The sequence below is a fragment of the Sinocyclocheilus anshuiensis genome, unplaced genomic scaffold (genome assembly GCF_001515605.1).
Source record: "Sinocyclocheilus anshuiensis isolate Anshui unplaced genomic scaffold, SAMN03320099.WGS_v1.1 scaffold58, whole genome shotgun sequence".
Taxonomy (NCBI): Eukaryota; Metazoa; Chordata; class Actinopteri; order Cypriniformes; family Cyprinidae; genus Sinocyclocheilus; species Sinocyclocheilus anshuiensis.
In genome coordinates, this window is record NW_015547688.1 from 2,395,972 (window position 1) to 2,411,839 (window position 15,868).

At 36.4% G+C, this 15,868-nt stretch overlaps 2 protein-coding genes across 3 annotated transcripts in view; one reads left to right on the forward strand and one right to left on the reverse strand.

Annotated features, from left to right (window-relative positions):
• The window catches only part of LOC107703396 (sorting nexin-8-like), an 11,067-nt gene extending 5,679 nt beyond the window's left edge, over positions 1–5,388 (reverse strand). The window contains exons 1-8 of the mRNA XM_016506007.1: positions 5,271–5,388; positions 4,178–4,305; positions 3,859–3,988; positions 2,669–2,859; positions 1,385–1,505; positions 925–1,061; positions 642–722; positions 354–514 (exon numbers count right to left, since the gene is read on the reverse strand). Coding sequence (XP_016361493.1) covers positions 354–514; positions 642–722; positions 925–1,061; positions 1,385–1,505; positions 2,669–2,859; positions 3,859–3,988; positions 4,178–4,305; positions 5,271–5,292 — 971 coding nt within the window. The 5' untranslated portion in view covers positions 5,293–5,388. The remainder of the gene's footprint in view (positions 1–353; positions 515–641; positions 723–924; positions 1,062–1,384; positions 1,506–2,668; positions 2,860–3,858; positions 3,989–4,177; positions 4,306–5,270) is intronic.
• A 2,568-nt stretch (positions 5,389–7,956) lies between these two features.
• ttyh3a (tweety family member 3a) overlaps positions 7,957–15,868 on the forward strand; it is a 77,337-nt gene continuing 69,425 nt past the window's right edge. The window contains exon 1 of one of the 2 annotated variants that reach the window (XM_016506013.1): positions 7,957–8,899. In XM_016506013.1, coding sequence (XP_016361499.1) covers positions 8,774–8,899 — 126 coding nt within the window. In that variant the 5' untranslated portion in view covers positions 7,957–8,773. The remainder of the gene's footprint in view (positions 8,900–15,868) is intronic. The other variant, XM_016506014.1, reaches the window with a different exon arrangement.

Sequence of the window (15,868 nt, forward strand, 5' to 3'; positions counted from 1 at the left end):
TAAAAATGTACATCTGCCTTTATATTTTGAACATTCTGGTTTTTTTTGGTTTTGTTTTGTTTTTTGTCTTTCTACATGTCTAAGACAGTGGTTCTCAACCTTTTTTAAATGACAGAAATTAAGTAACTACTGTAATAATTGTAATCAAAATTACAATAATTAAATTCTAGAACTTTAGGGGTGAATTCAATTAAGAAATATCTTGTTTTAGTTGTTTTAAAGCTTGCTTTGACTTATTTCGAAGCATTTGTTGCCCTTGGAGGTGGACCTCAGTCAGAGCCCAGGTTGTTAAGAACCACTGGTTTATGAGACACCACAAAGATTCAGAAACAGCCCTCAGGATGAGGTGGTACCTGAGCTCCTTCCCAAACATCAGCAGATCTGTGGCATTCTCCTTCGAGCGCTCGGCCATCCTCTCTGCCCTGTCCCGTAACTTCTGAAAACTGTTATGGATATTTTTGATGAGCTCTCTGCTGGATGAAAACTGACTTTGGATATCTGCTGGGAGGTAATCCTGCATGAAAAATCACAATACAGACAAGCAATATTAATTACCAAATACTGCAATAAAAGAGAATATTATGACATTCGAACATAAACATACATTTTAACATGTAAAGTAAAATAAAACAGAATCAAACCTTGGCCTGCGTTGCATATTTGCATGTCATGAACTCATCACCCAATTTTTTGCAAGCATCTCTAAGCTTAGTTTGGACATCCTGTGGGGCATAAATATTGAAATCTGGAATGTCTATCAAGAATACAAAACAATTTATACATTTCTTTTTTCAAGCCGGAACTGGCATATCTCAAGTAGCTTACTTTTATATGCATTTTTTTTGCAGTATAAAATATCATACAAATTCAATCCAATTTATCTAGAAATTCAAATCAAGTTCAGGGTTAGCAAAAAATCCACACCGAGCCACTGAAGGTGAGGAATGTTTTCACAAGCTCATCCTCGGAAAAGACAGGGTGGCGTGCCACAAGATTCAGAAACCTGCCCAGAGCTCGTCTCCGGCCTTCAATGAACTCTCGCTCTGACATAGAGGTCAGGACTGCAGCGGGGCCAAAGAACAGAGAAAAGATTCAACTTTTCCAGAAACAACAAAACATAGCCCTTCCATTAATAAAACACAGCAAGGCACTTTCTGGTACTCAGTTACTATGGAAGTACAAGTTGCTGAAGTCTGCAGAAAAACAGAAGAAGTTTATTTTTTTTAACCTTGGCAGAGCTATGATTGCTTGTCTGGTGCATTCCCAGAAAGCACTGAATGTCACAACACAGTCTAAGTGGGAAATGCACAAGACTATAATCTACAGGTTTGTTTACAAACCTTTCACAGGCTGAGATTTTACAGTGAATAAATCAACGCCTTACCTCCTTTCAGCGCCCTTTTGGGAGGAAGCGCCGGCACGACTCTGTAAGCGTATCTCTGAAGCAGGAGCTCATGGAAGACGTCAAAATCAGTGTATCGCCGATAGACTGATACTGTAAAACACTGCAAAAGGGCACACAGTAGATAAACGATCAGCGATATGTTTAAATATTACAACTGTAACTGTTGCATGACTCAGCAGCAACTCGACAATGTCTTTTTATCCAATTTTGCACTGAAGAGGTCATATTTTTTTATAATTATCTTTTATATAAAAAAAATATATATTTTTGTACTATTATTTTTAAATATTTTTTCCCCCTGAGTTCTTTTTATAATAATATGTTTGTGCCAGATACAGTTTCTAACCCTCTCATCCTTTGCAAAGTCAAGCTATTTTATCTCAGCTGATCAAGGAAAACGATTCCTCATAATATGAACCAGACTCAATGGTCCTTTTTTACCCATTTATCTTGGGCTGTCCACATGTAATTGGATCATTTGAGACAGACACTAAAGCTAAAGTGGGCCATTTTTCAGCTACACATGGAGAGAAGTAATTTTTGTTTGTGCACCATGACACAGCAACAATGACTCAACTAATCGTTTAGGGTATAGAGTTGGAATATTTTTTTCTGACCAAAGACAGAAAAACTCTAAACATGTAAACCAGGTCTTTTAAAAGAATAGTTCACTCAAAAATGAAAATTTGTTAAAAATGTACTCACCCTCAGGCCATCCAAGGTGTAGTTGAGTTTGTTTCTTCATCTGAAAAGATTATATCACTTGCTCAGCAATGGATCCTCTGCAGCGAATGGGTGCCGTCAGAATTAAAGTTGAACTTCACAATATTCCACAAGTAATGACTCCAGTCCATCATTTAATGTCTTGTCAAGTGGACTGTTTTTGCTTGTAAACAGTGCTTGATCTGTGCATATTTCTATCCTGATTCAGACAAGAGGAGTTTTTCACTGGAAAAAGCAGTATTATGGATATAGGACTCATATTTTAGCCAGAAGCAGCGGTTTGAAGTTAAAAACGTCTTAATGATGGATTACTTGTGGATTATTGTCATGTCTTTATCAGCTGTTTGGACTCTCATTCTGATGGCACCCATCCACTGCAGAGGATCCATTAGTGAGCAAGTTATGAAATGCTAAATTTCTCCAAATATGTTCTGTGAAGAAACAAACTCATCTACATCTTGGATAACTTGAGGGTGGGTGAATTATTAGCAAATTTTTACTTTTGGGATGAACTTTAATGTCGCCTCTAAAGTCACTCACCTCACTGGTGACCTGATACTCCACGTGTTTAAGAAACAGCCCCTTCTTCTCAGGAATGAGCTCAACTTTGATGGTGTCCTTCTTCAACAGCTCTCCCAGAGTCAAAGACAAGTTCAAAGGACTCTCCTGAACCGTCTGCATCTTCAGACTCTGAAGCTCCTTCGGCTCTCCCAGCTGAGGCTTCGGGAACTCTTTAAAAACATGACATATAACAGTGACTGTGCTGTATTTAAAGAGGTGTGACAGCCAGATGTGACTGACTAAACATTATATGTGGGTGATCACAGTATCATACTTAATCATTTTAAATTAGATAAAGAAGAAGATTGCTTTTATCTTTCCATCTCTGTTCCATGAGAGGCTTGTGACAGCAAATAAATAACACAGCATTACAGAAAAGTCGCAAGGAATGACAACGAACAAGAGTAAAACAATAAACAATGTTGAGCTGTGTGACATACGTTTTTTTTTCTGTGAATTTCTGTGGTTTGTGTTTCCAATTTAGAACTGAAAATCTGGGAAATGGGAAAAAACAACTTGATCCAGCAAAATGCTGCCTCAGCAGATTCAACCCAGGATCTTTGCTTTTGTTTAGTGGAATACAAAAAAAAAATGTTTCTTGGTCATTCCAAAGAGAGATATGCATTTGGCATGCAGATGACGGGAAACTTGGTCTTGCTTAGAGGAAAAAACAGGAAACGTCACTTTTAAAGTGCACAGTCAACTGTCATACTGGCAACACCTGGAATAACACAAGATGCCTGTATTGAACTCTTCAGAGCTCTTATATGAATCATATGTGATGAAAAACACTCAAACACACCATCACACAACCTGTCCAACAAAATCATACACCTGAGGAACGTAAATAATACATTCAGGGTGAGAACACTTTAGGATTCAAAAGGGCTCATTTTTCTCTTAGAAATGTTGAAAAAAGTAATAAAATCTTCACATATTATGTATGCTCTGCTCTTGCACAAATCACTGCAAACAGATGGTGACACTGAAATGCAGCTTGAATGTAATTATTCATTTGGGACAGCATGTAAGAGGCAATTTAATATCACATGACGTGAACAAAAGACAGTTTTTATGGAGACTTAACTGGGGTTACTGACTTAAAATGACATTTGATCATGCTACACATTTACCACAGTCAGCTGAGGAACAGATATGCTTATGCTTACCTTGTATGAAATTCTCCAGCAGTTTGGGACTAGGTGGTTTTCCTTGTTGAGCAAGGGCAATGAGAGCCAAGCCTTTATACAGCGAGACTTTACTTAGGAATCCATCACCACTGTTTACATGTTCGGCTATCTAAAATGCAGATGACATACCTTTCAACCTGTGCAGAATAAGTTCCCCAAGAAAACCCAAGACAACCATAACATTTCCATTTCCAGCCATACATAATGTCATTAAACAAAGCTTGTGGGACGTAATTCAGCTAACTATCAGCTACGGGCTTTCTAGCCAATAATGACACAAGTAATCTGCAAGTCTCACCTGGTTTTGAACGGTGACGGAGAGAGATGTTCTGCTGAGAACTCTCTGGAATACACTTAAAGGCACTCGTTCGTCAGTTCTGGAGCAGATGGCTTGATGTACTTCACGATAGTATGAAGGGACAGATCCTACATTCAAAAGACCATAAGAGCTTAGCGCTGACATAACAAGGGAATTGACTTGGAATGGGTGACTGACTGGGAACATTTCAATTTTGTTACAAGTGAACACACTGAAATAATCATTTTTTTCCAAACAAGCCGATTGCTCCAACACTGACAGAATATTGCAGTTGCACAATGCATTTGTATTTTTTATTGAAGAGTTCAGTGAGTTCTTGTTAGACACAAACAATGTAAGTCTAATAACAAATGGAAACACAACCGAACTTAATAAAAAATAACATTAAATACAAATATGCCATCGCAAGCATATAGTAAATTAAATTAATTTAATAGAAACACAGCCGAAATGTATTTTATTCAAAATACATTTCCAGAGCTGTTCGGAAATTAATTGGCTTTTGAATTTCCATTCGAATCCAATGGCGTCGGACAAAATTTAAATATTCGCAGAGAAAATTATTTGATTGGTTTAAATCAGACTATCAAAATGGCAACATTCAGCCTATAAGGATGGGTGCAATTGACTGCATGCATAATCAATATAATTAACCATTCGGCTCTGCGCAACTCCTTTACAACTCGTTGAAATGGTGTCAAAGATTTAAAATATTAGCATATGTATAGGATTATGGACATATCAGCTTTACATTATTAACCATCATTGAGGTGTCAGTCTGGAAAACTTGAATTAACAGGTAATGTAGTCACTGAACAGGCGAAACCAGTGAAACAACAAATAAAAATAAACATTTACGCAAGAGCGCAAAGCGCATAACTCGCGGTAAGTTAAAGTGACTCGTGTTGTCTCTTTAGATATTTTAAAACACCATCAGAGAAATTTTAGAAGTCAAGAAAAGAAATTCGCTGACAAACTCTAGTACAAAAGTTACATAAATAAACCGCACGGCAAAACATTATCTGAAACTGTGAGATATATCGCTTAAATGCCTGTCATTTCCATTCCTTACCTTCATTGATGTCCGCCGTCATAGTTTAGATGTCATGTGAGTGTGATAGCACTTCCATGTGATTTCCAGCAGAAAAGAGCAGAAATGTCCCTCTCCTTAAAGTTGTGGTGATGTGGAAACACATGTGACAGTGGGTGGAGCCTCAGGTTCAACAGGCTCTTTGAGGACAAACACATCTTTATATGACATTATAGACTGGTATTATATGGTTAGAATGTTTTCTAGAATGTAATTCACTCAGAGATGTGATCTGTTAGCTAATGTAGCTTACACGACATGGCAAAACAAAACAACCACACTAAACTCACTTGTATAGATTTATCTTTCCAATAAATAAACCAGAAACAAAATAAGCAAATAGACATTGCATTGCCTTATACCTTTTGACACTTGTGTAGTTTATTGCTTATATGATATGTTTTGCCTACTATAGTAACTACTCCAGAGAATAATGATTATGCATGAGGGGAAGAAAAATGTTACGCCATTGCAATGTGAAGGTCTATGAAACCTCTGATCACTTTGCACTGTTCCTCTTTTAGTCAAAATAAGTTTCTGTTGAAGTCAAAACAACACATCCTGGACTAAATCCAATTTAAGTTTAGGGAACTGAAAACAATTGCTAAGAAGAGTTTATTAGTTATAAAGTATTGAGATTAAATTGTATGTAATTTTTTTTTTCTCTGACCAAGAAAAGTTTTGAGATATTTGAATGCATCAGTGAATACATGATAAAAAAAAAAAAAAAACATTTTTGATAAAGCTGAGATCACATTAAAAGTTAATTTGTGAATTGATTAGGAGTCATAAGAAACCTTGATGAATCATTCCTTGAGACCTAAATACTTTTTATTCCTATTCACATTGCATCAGCATTTCCAGTAAGGTGTGAACGGCTCAGCATATTGTTGACTAATTACCATATTAGCTCTGTGAAGCTTAAATGCCAAAGATCAAAATGACTTGCACATCTTAGCTCATGCAAATATATTAATGCCAGTGCAGTGGAATGAAACTGAAAAGACACAATTAGTTAGGCTCAATCAAGAATGTTACTAGTTACCCTGTATGCAATGTTGTTAATTACCAAATCTACTAATCTGGACAGGTACCAGTACTTTTTGGTTATGGCACTGAAATTATGCAATTGTGTAAGTTCTTTCACAAAGCAGGTTGAGTAGCTTAGTGAGACAGTCTATTTATCTTGCCAGATTTAATAGATGAAGCCTATATAAAATAGTTTATATAAATATATATATAAGGCCAAGTATTAATCATTACTTTGATGATGGTGTACATTGCCATTAACCATCTTAAATTAAACCCACTCTGATTACATTTTTGTTTCTCCATCCTGGCATATATCTTTATGTATTTTCATTCTTTGGTGAAATGCATGTTCTATTCAGCATAATAGCAGAAACCATCACACAGTTTTAGGTTTCATTTAGACTTGTTTTGAGAAAGTGTGTTGACTATCTTGCAGGCATGAAGACAGAATTCAGATATTCATTTATAGTGACATGAATGGGTAACAAACCAGCAACCCCAAACTTGCGTAGGTTTGAAATCCTTAAGCTTTTGGTTAAAGTTCATTTTTGTGGTAGTTTCTCCCTATGACCGCATGGGGGTCAGGTTCAATTTGATAAAAGTACACTATATCAGGTCTTTCTTTCAAACCAAAAACTAGTTACAGTTTTGTGAAAATGTTTGGCTTGGCTTATCACAGTAAGTTGTTTATTTTTGAGTCTTAAGGGGCATTTTTCAAAGTATGCATTCATTTTGTGCACTGATTCCCCAAAATGCTATCAACATAATGTTGTATCAGCATTATATTTTCCATCTACTTCATTTAATGTAATAAATTGTGTTTTTAGAGTCTCAATTCAATCTTCTTAATCAGAAATTAAATTCAAAGTGGTTAAAAAGTGCAAGGAACTCCATACTAACGTTTGGGACCTACAATGCGGTATTTAACCCAATTTATTTTTTTTTTTTTAATTGCTAGTAAATTTCATAAAGAAAAGAGTAAATTTTGAAGTAGAAGAACTAAAACAGTTTGTGTGTTTCTTGTAAACATACTCCAATATTCTTTGTTTTATTTAAATAAAAATAAAAGTGTAGTTACAGTGTATTTTTTACTGTGAAAAACCATCACATTTTAATGTAAAAAAAATCAATACATTTGATTTGATTTAATTTTATTTAATTTTATAAATGAATTTTATATATTATATTTTATGAACAAAAATTTAATATTTTCAATCATTTTAAGCCATGGGGTTGTTACCCCAAAACATTGTGAAACTGTCTACTGTGAAAAATCATCACATTTTACCTATAAAATTAATACTCATTTAATTAAATGTTTTAAATAATTTAATTTTTATACATTACATTTATATTTTATTAAATAATACATTTTCCAGTTATCGTTATATCATTCATTTTATATTTTTATCATGTTACCTTTAATAAAACTTGAAGGAATATGTTCAAAAATCAACCAGCTGGTATAAGCAATATAAAAATATCATCAGCCTCTCTTTCCAAAAAGAACATTTTTAAAAATATTAATGAAAAATACGTATATATAAATTGAAATAGGTGTGTAGTATGTGTAGTACTGTGTCTGAGCACTAGATGTCAGCATTCTCAACAGTTGTCTCGTACCCTGACAAGACTCTACTATCTCAACGTGAGTTTGTTACGGTGGCATCGGGCTCGTTGCTTGATTGCTCTTCACTCACTCACACTGTATTAGAGATCATCTCACAGGGTTTTGTCGGCGCGGAGGAGTCGCGTGGCGTCCACTAACCCACACACGGACATTTCGACTTCACAAACACCTTCCCCGGTCATTAGGACTAATAAGGACAAAAGGACGGAGGAGTTCCACCGTGGGAATGACGGAGCCGCAGACAAACGCTTGGCACTAATCTCGGCCATTGACTGACACATAAAGCAAGCAAGGGCGAAACATCTTAAAACTGGCTGGCGTTGAGAGCAGCCTGAGGACTGAGGCTTGGGTCTCGAAAGGATTCAGCTCTGAATGCTTGCATATCTCAGGGTTTATTGTGTGCATGCGTGTAGTTTTAATGTATCCAAACAATAGGCAGTTTGGAGAGGGGAAGTAGGAGCTTGTAATACACGCTTCCCTTGTGTTTGCCAGCCAGCCGGTAGGCATAGGGAAGCTGAAGTCCTGTTTTATACAGCTGGACACTTCTGAAGCGTTTTAAATTATTAGCTCTTTACCGATCCACGTTGAATAAGTAAACCCCTCGTTTTACTTAACAATTAGCTTTGGGGTTCTCTCCAGGGACTGCTAGTTAGTCGTTTTTAGCTCCATATCACTGGATGAAGGACGATAGATGTGCATTTTCCAGGGAAGAGCAGCTTTATGTGTGACTTTATAGTCTAATGATTTTGTTTAAGCACTGACAGAAGTTTTAAACTTCCTGCTTTAGTTTCTCTCGGCTCGGGGTGTTATTGTCATAAAGATTATGGCAGCCGTTGTGAATTACTCTCCTCCGTGGTGGGTTAACCTTCTCCACAGACTGCCTCACTTTAATCTGCAATTTGAACAAACCAGCAGTGATTTTCGACCGGAGGACTCATCTTACCAGCAGGTAAGTCCACGCATTACAGTAACAATGCTACTGTTTGATACAGCAACACGTGTAGATTAAATGCTGTTCGGTAATATGAAATGGTTTGTGTTGAAAAGTTGATGATACCGGTTGAAAACCATTCTAAGCAATATCACACAAGAGCGCTGTTATTCTGAATATAGGCACAGCTGTAGGATGGTAGTAGCAGCCATGCTGATATTCAGTATATAACATGACTAAGGTTTGCTTGAATTAAGTGATTTATTTTATTTAACCTTTGTTTGAGACATATATTGACCCAGTTAGTTCATGTATTTCTTCTCAGCCAACTAAATCAGTTACAAAAGTTGCCAAAGCATCAAGGGTTGCTTGTCAGTTGTCATCTTGCAAAGCTGGACTGGAGTAGCGTATATGACTGTCTGGAACAAAGCAATATTCCTCGCTTTTGGTCAAAGAGTTCTATAATCATTCCAGATTTTCCATTTTATTTACAGAACAGTAGTGAACATTGCGTTCAAGTCATGTTGGAAAGGTTGTATTTATGGGGACATTCTAAAATGCTTAAAGGGGTCATATGATGCGATTTCAATTTTTCCTTTCTCTTTGAAGAGTTACAAGCTCTTGGTGCATAAAGAAGATCTGTAAAGTTGCAAAGACTAAAGTCTCAAATCCAAAGAGATATTCTTTATAAAAGTTAAGAGTCAGCCACACCTACCTAAAACGGCTCGTTCTAACACGCCCCCACATGTCTACGTCACTATGTGGGAAGATTTGCATAACGCCGCCCAAATGTTCACGCAAAGAAAGAAGGCGTAACTTATATTCTCGCTGTAGTATTGTTGTTACCGCCGCCGCCATGTCGGGAAGGTGCTGTGTGTTTACCAAACTACTTTGTTTGGCCTTCCAAAAGAGGACGATATCCGCTTCATCATGCCTGGAGCTGATCCGTGCTGGTCGCTGAGGAAATACATCAACTTCGCGCTGTGGATCGCCAGTCCAGCCCGGGGTCGTCACATGTAGTGTTGTCAAAAGACCCGGTATTTCGGTACCAAGTCGGTACTAAAAAAATGAAAACGTTACGGTACCAGGTTTTTTTAAGTACCGGTGGTACCGAGTACCTGGTCAACCCGGTTCTTGATGTGCTATCAGAAAGCTATCCTCTTCCAGTGTTGCCAAGTCCGCGGTTTTCCCGCAGGATTGGGCTGCTTTAACACTGTTGCCGCGGGTTGTTTTTCATGTCCGCGGGTTGAAAAACGACCCCATTAACGTGATATTTAGCCCCTGGAATGCGAATTTTACCAGAGGAACCCCGCCAAAACATGTGTATTTTATCCTCGGAACGTGATTTTTAACGGGACCCCCTCGAAACGCGAATGGGTGGGTTTTGTTGTGAAAACCTGGCAACCTCTTCTTAAAAGCAGTGGTGACCTCAAGAGGAAACGCATCAAACTAACAAAACACCCCGATCAAGTTCAAGCAGGTAAGTTTCAATTACATTTTTAATATTTAGAGCTTCTGTTATGAATATTATTCCATATTTTAATTTGAATTTCGGATTGAAATAAACATCGCCGTTAGCGTATTCGTTAGCATAAGCCGGCTAACGCTAATATAATGAGCATTAGAATGAATTTCATATGACCCCTTTAATGTGGCTTAATGGGATAGTTCACCCAAAAATGAAAATTCTGTCATTAAAGGTGCAATATGTACGATTTTTTTATTAAAATATCCAAAAACCACTAGAACAGTTTTATATATTTTGCGGACTTGTGTACTTACATTATCCCAAATGTTTCGAAGAATGTTTAAATCCAGAGAAATAAGCAATTTTAACTAGTGCTCCGGACCGTGTCTTTAATGTCACCTGCCAATGACGTCATGCACCCTCGATTTCCGCGTTTTATTAGACCGGTGATGACCGCACAGAGTAGCATTATAACAGAACTTTCAAACATATCTAGTATGATAAAACAGTGCTGCTTTGCACGACTGGAAGGAGCGGAAGCGCTAAAGTGTGGCATAATAAAAGCTCTGCTGCTTTCGAGCCGTGTGTCACTCTCGTCTCTCATTAGCAATTGCTTCAGCGGCCTCGTTTCGCTTCGATGGCTTTCCGCCTCACCCTGCTTCATACTACGATGTTAATAAATATTTAATACATTAGCTCATCCATGAACATGATTTCCGCCCGTTGGATTGCATCGGCTGTGGGGATGAAGACAACAACTCCCATGATTCCACACTTAGTCACGGCGTCATCAAACTACGCCTTTGTTTGTTTTGAATACGTGCCTTCTAGCGGAGAAAACTTACATATTGTACCTTTAATTACTTATTAATTACATTACCCTCATGTCGTTCCAAACACGCAAGACCTTCATTTATCTTCAGAACACAAATTAAGATATTTTTTACGAAATCCGAGCGCTTTCTGACCCTGCATAGACGGCAACGGAACTACCACGGTCAAGGCCCAGAAAGGTAGTAAGGACATCAATCTACAAGAATACTTTGTGCGCAAATAAATAAAAAATAACGACTTTATAAAACAATTTCTTCTCTTCCGTGTCAGTCTTCGATGGGCATTCATAAGAGTACCAGAATGTGCAAAAAGTATTCTCGTAGCTTCATAAAATTGCTGTTAAACCACTGATTTTAACCAGTGTCCTTACTACCTTTCTGAGCCTTGAACCTTTCAGTTGTGTTGCTGTCTATGGAGGGTCAGAAAGCTCTCGGATTTCATCAAAAACATCTTAATTTGTGTTCCGAAGATGAACGAAGGTCTTACAGGTTTGGAACGACATGAGGGTGAGTAATTAATGACAGAATTTTCATTTTGGGGTGAACTATCCCTTTAATGTTCTAAAACAACGACCAGGAGAAAACGATTTTCTCATATAATTCTTGCCATAAACACTATCTACTACTAAGACAATGGCACTCTAATCCAAGTAGCAAGACAAGATTTTTACATAAAGGTTTTCCCCTTAGAAAACCATTATAAAGAAAATGCTTAACGTGGCTTAATTGATATTAAAAGAACAAACTCAGTATACACATTACTAATAAAGCATACTATGTACAATGTACAAATATACATTTGTAAATACGAACTGCCCAGGAGGACTGAAACGCATTAACAAACCCATATATACCTCTTTGTCTATTGAGTTAGAGCACTAGAACAAACTGTTCATTTTAGTTCAATAGTTAGTGGCAGCTTATTTCTTAAAAGATTACACAGATAATTTTATGTGCACATTTCTTTGTGCCATAAAATGACAGTAACTATAATTCAATCTTTATTATGAATTCATTATTGTTATTGCATCTCTCTAATGCTGAACACACCCAAGCGTGGCTGGTGAAGGTAGAAAGTAGGCTTCTGAGCACCTAATACCTCTAATCAAAGCTCCTTAAATCAAGTTCGGCCTTCACTGTTGTTCACTTTATGGTGTGTTGGGTGAAACCAGTTGGTAACTTGGAATACACATTGATGATACCGGTTGAAAACCATTCTAAGCAATATCACACAAGAGCGCTGTTATTCTGAATATAGGCACAGCTGTAGGATGGTAGTAGCAGCCATGCTGATATTCAGTATATAACATGACTAAGGTTTGCTTGAATTAAGTGATTTATTTTATTAATTATTTATTTTAAGAGAATCACTTCTCTTTCAGCTAGAAGTGTAGAGGAACTAGATAAAGGCAAGAATGAGTGGTTTAATTTAGAAACAGCAGCTGCAAGCTGACGGCCTTATAGTGCCTGGAAATCATGCAGGCACAGAGATGTTAAAAATTGCTCGAGAAAGCAGCTGAGATGGAGAGCAGAAGTGAAGGCAGAGAATTTACTGCTTCTGGGTCATAAAGCCCAGGATGGACTGTCAGCTGTTTGAAAACGTTTTACCGGGGATTTTTCGAAGCATCAGCACTGAAAGAATGTCTTAAAACAGCGTGGCAGAAACAAGCTAAAGCACATGATGAAGCAATTTTCGTTTTTTACTGTTGTGTTAAGGGATCTAACCTCCTCTTGTCAGATGCCATTGACATCAGGTGCATATAGAATTACAGACAACTTTACTTGAAATGTCTAGAAGCTCCTCTGCATGGTTGGAGAGGAAGGCCTAAGTCCTAAACAATAGTTTTTTTACTATATAATTTTTAAAGTAAAGACTAGTACCCTTTGCAGCATCGAGTAGTCCTGCATTCTTCTTTTTTTTTTTTTTTTGTCAAAGTAAATAGTTAAAATGTGACATTTTTGTATTATTAATATAGAGGAAAATCTAAAATATTAGTTAAAGAGCATTATCAGATATCTCAGGTACTGACACTGATTATATTACAGTTTATGGCTGAAATATTGAAGAAAAAATCTTTTTGATTTTCTACATTTATCATACAAAATAAAATAAAATAGACGGGATGCTCGAGCAGCTTGTATTAGCAGCCTGTTCTATGTAGCATTTGTCTTGGAGTCAAAGCACAATGATAACAGACAGCACAGCTGAGGATGGGGGAGCGAGAGAGAGAGAGAGGGGACACCTGCTGTCCACCGAATGGCGCTTGTTCACAGGATTGGAATTAACTAGAGATGTCATCTCGTTTGGCCACTAGTTAGTGGTTAAGCTCACTCCTCATGTCCCAGTTGGGGTTTCCTTGATGCGCTTATCTGTGAACTTTGTCCTACTTTTAATTTCACTTTAATATTTTTACTTTTGATGGTCTGTTTCCATTAAAAAGAACAAAGTCAGCCTTGCTTTTAGCACAAAATCATTATTTATTGATGCCGCTGTCTAAATATTCAGTTGTTGGGGACTGCTTGTAGCGTGGAGTGAGATGACAGGTTATTAATGTTGCTCAGCAGACTGTCAACACATGTGAAGTTGCCCAGCTAATGCATGTACTAAAGAAAGTTTGGGTAATGAGTTTACCTTTAGCACAGGAGTTACTGCCCTTAAAGTGGTGCGTGTCTGTGGAATTTCATTTTTTTATAATATTTTAACCAGACGTATTTGTTTATCCTACAGATCAGGAATGAAACCATTCAGAAGTTTATGGTCTGTAAGATTTTTTTTTTGTTTTAAATGTGAAAGTAGTCTCTTAAGGCAGTGTTTCCCAACCTTTTTTCAGTCGCGGCACCCTTTGGAAATGTTAACAAACTTGTGGCACCCTACAAAATTAATTTAGTCACAATATTTGAATTTCTAACTTCGATATGATAATTTGAAAAGTATAGATATTCGGTACAACAGGGAAGAACTGCAGAATATAATGTCATACAAATATTTTTTATATTATTTTAAAAAATTTGTCCATCAATGGTGGCAATCAGTAGGCTAATTTCTAATGAAGAGACCAATTTATATGACAGATTTTAATGTAGGCTTTTATACATATGCAAACATTTAATTACCATTATAACTAGCTATCTCACAAATTTTTGCTCACTCATTTGCGATATTTCGATAATTTCGATATATTGCACAGCCCTATTGTGATGTATATCAGAGTGTAACAAATTACCGAAAAAACTCTTGGTTGAAATCCATTGGTTGTTGATTGCTCATTTATTGTCGTTGTATGTTTCAGTTCAAATATACTTAGACTTCAGCCAAATCCTCTTAGAAAGAACAGTTCCAGCTGAAACACATGGTTTAGCATGGTTTGATAAAGACTAAATATGAAAATACCACCTCTATTCAGAAATCAATATCAAATTACTCCAAGTAATGTTTGCGAATGTCATATCAATTCCTAACTCCTGAAAAAAAAGACAATTATTTAACTATAAGAGATTTCCCAAACAACATAATTTAGGTTAATCAACTCGACACTCAAGTTAGCCTTGTGTGCCTTCCTCATCCGCTGGCAGGTCTGTCCTCACCCAAACAAACCCAGCGGTCCAGTCTCATCCATCATCCGGCTGACTGGACCTCCCCTTCACAGCTTGGCTTTCATCCACGGCGATTCGTGAGAAGCACTGCCCAAACTCCCACAGTCCTTGCCTTTGTAAACATGAGGCATGCTTTTCTCAATGCAATACCCATTGATAGCCAATGAGAAGTGTTAAGGGATGGGAAAGGGTGAAGTTCAACTAGAATATTAGACATTGGTACAATCCACTTGAGTTCACAGATGGAACATTTGCCCCAAATATTTCAGAGTGATCAGCAAATATGAAAGATATTTTTAATTTATCATTATTAGTCGATATGCTGGATATTTAATTGTGCCTATAATGCCTATTCATTGTATTAATGTTATTAATTTTTCATTAATATTAATAATTTAATAACAGCCAAATGCAATCTTTAGCAAATCTCAGAATGAATATCCATTTTTCATACTGTACACATTATAAGGTTGTGATGCTTAAAGTCACTTCTATCATCAATGTTATTGATTTTGTTTTTTAGTTTTAATTTAAGATTAAATATTATAGAGTTTTAAAATGATTTGATGTACATTACCATTCAAAATTCAGTAAGTTAGTAAGACATTTATAAATGTTACAAAATAATTCTATTTCTATTCTTTTGAACATTATTTATCAAGGAATCCTGGGAGAGGTGTCCCCTAATTTTTGTTTCCAAAAAAAAAAGAAAAAATAATTTTATATATATATATATATTTTAAGCAGCACGACTGTTTTCAACATTGATAATAAATGTTTACTAAGCAAATCAACATATTAGAATGATTTCTGAAGGATAATGTGACTGGAGTAATGATGCTGAAAATTCAGCTTTACTATCACAGGAGTAAATTATATTTTAAATTACATTAAAATATAGAAAACACTCATTTTAAAATATAATAATATTTCATTACATTACTGTTTTTGCTGTAGATAGTTTTAATCAAACAAATGCTGCATTGGTGACCTTAAGACAGTGTTTCCCAACCGGGTTTCCCAATTTTTAAATATTTTTAAATTGCTAAAATGTTCAAAAAAAGCATCTATTATATAATATCCATTTCTGAT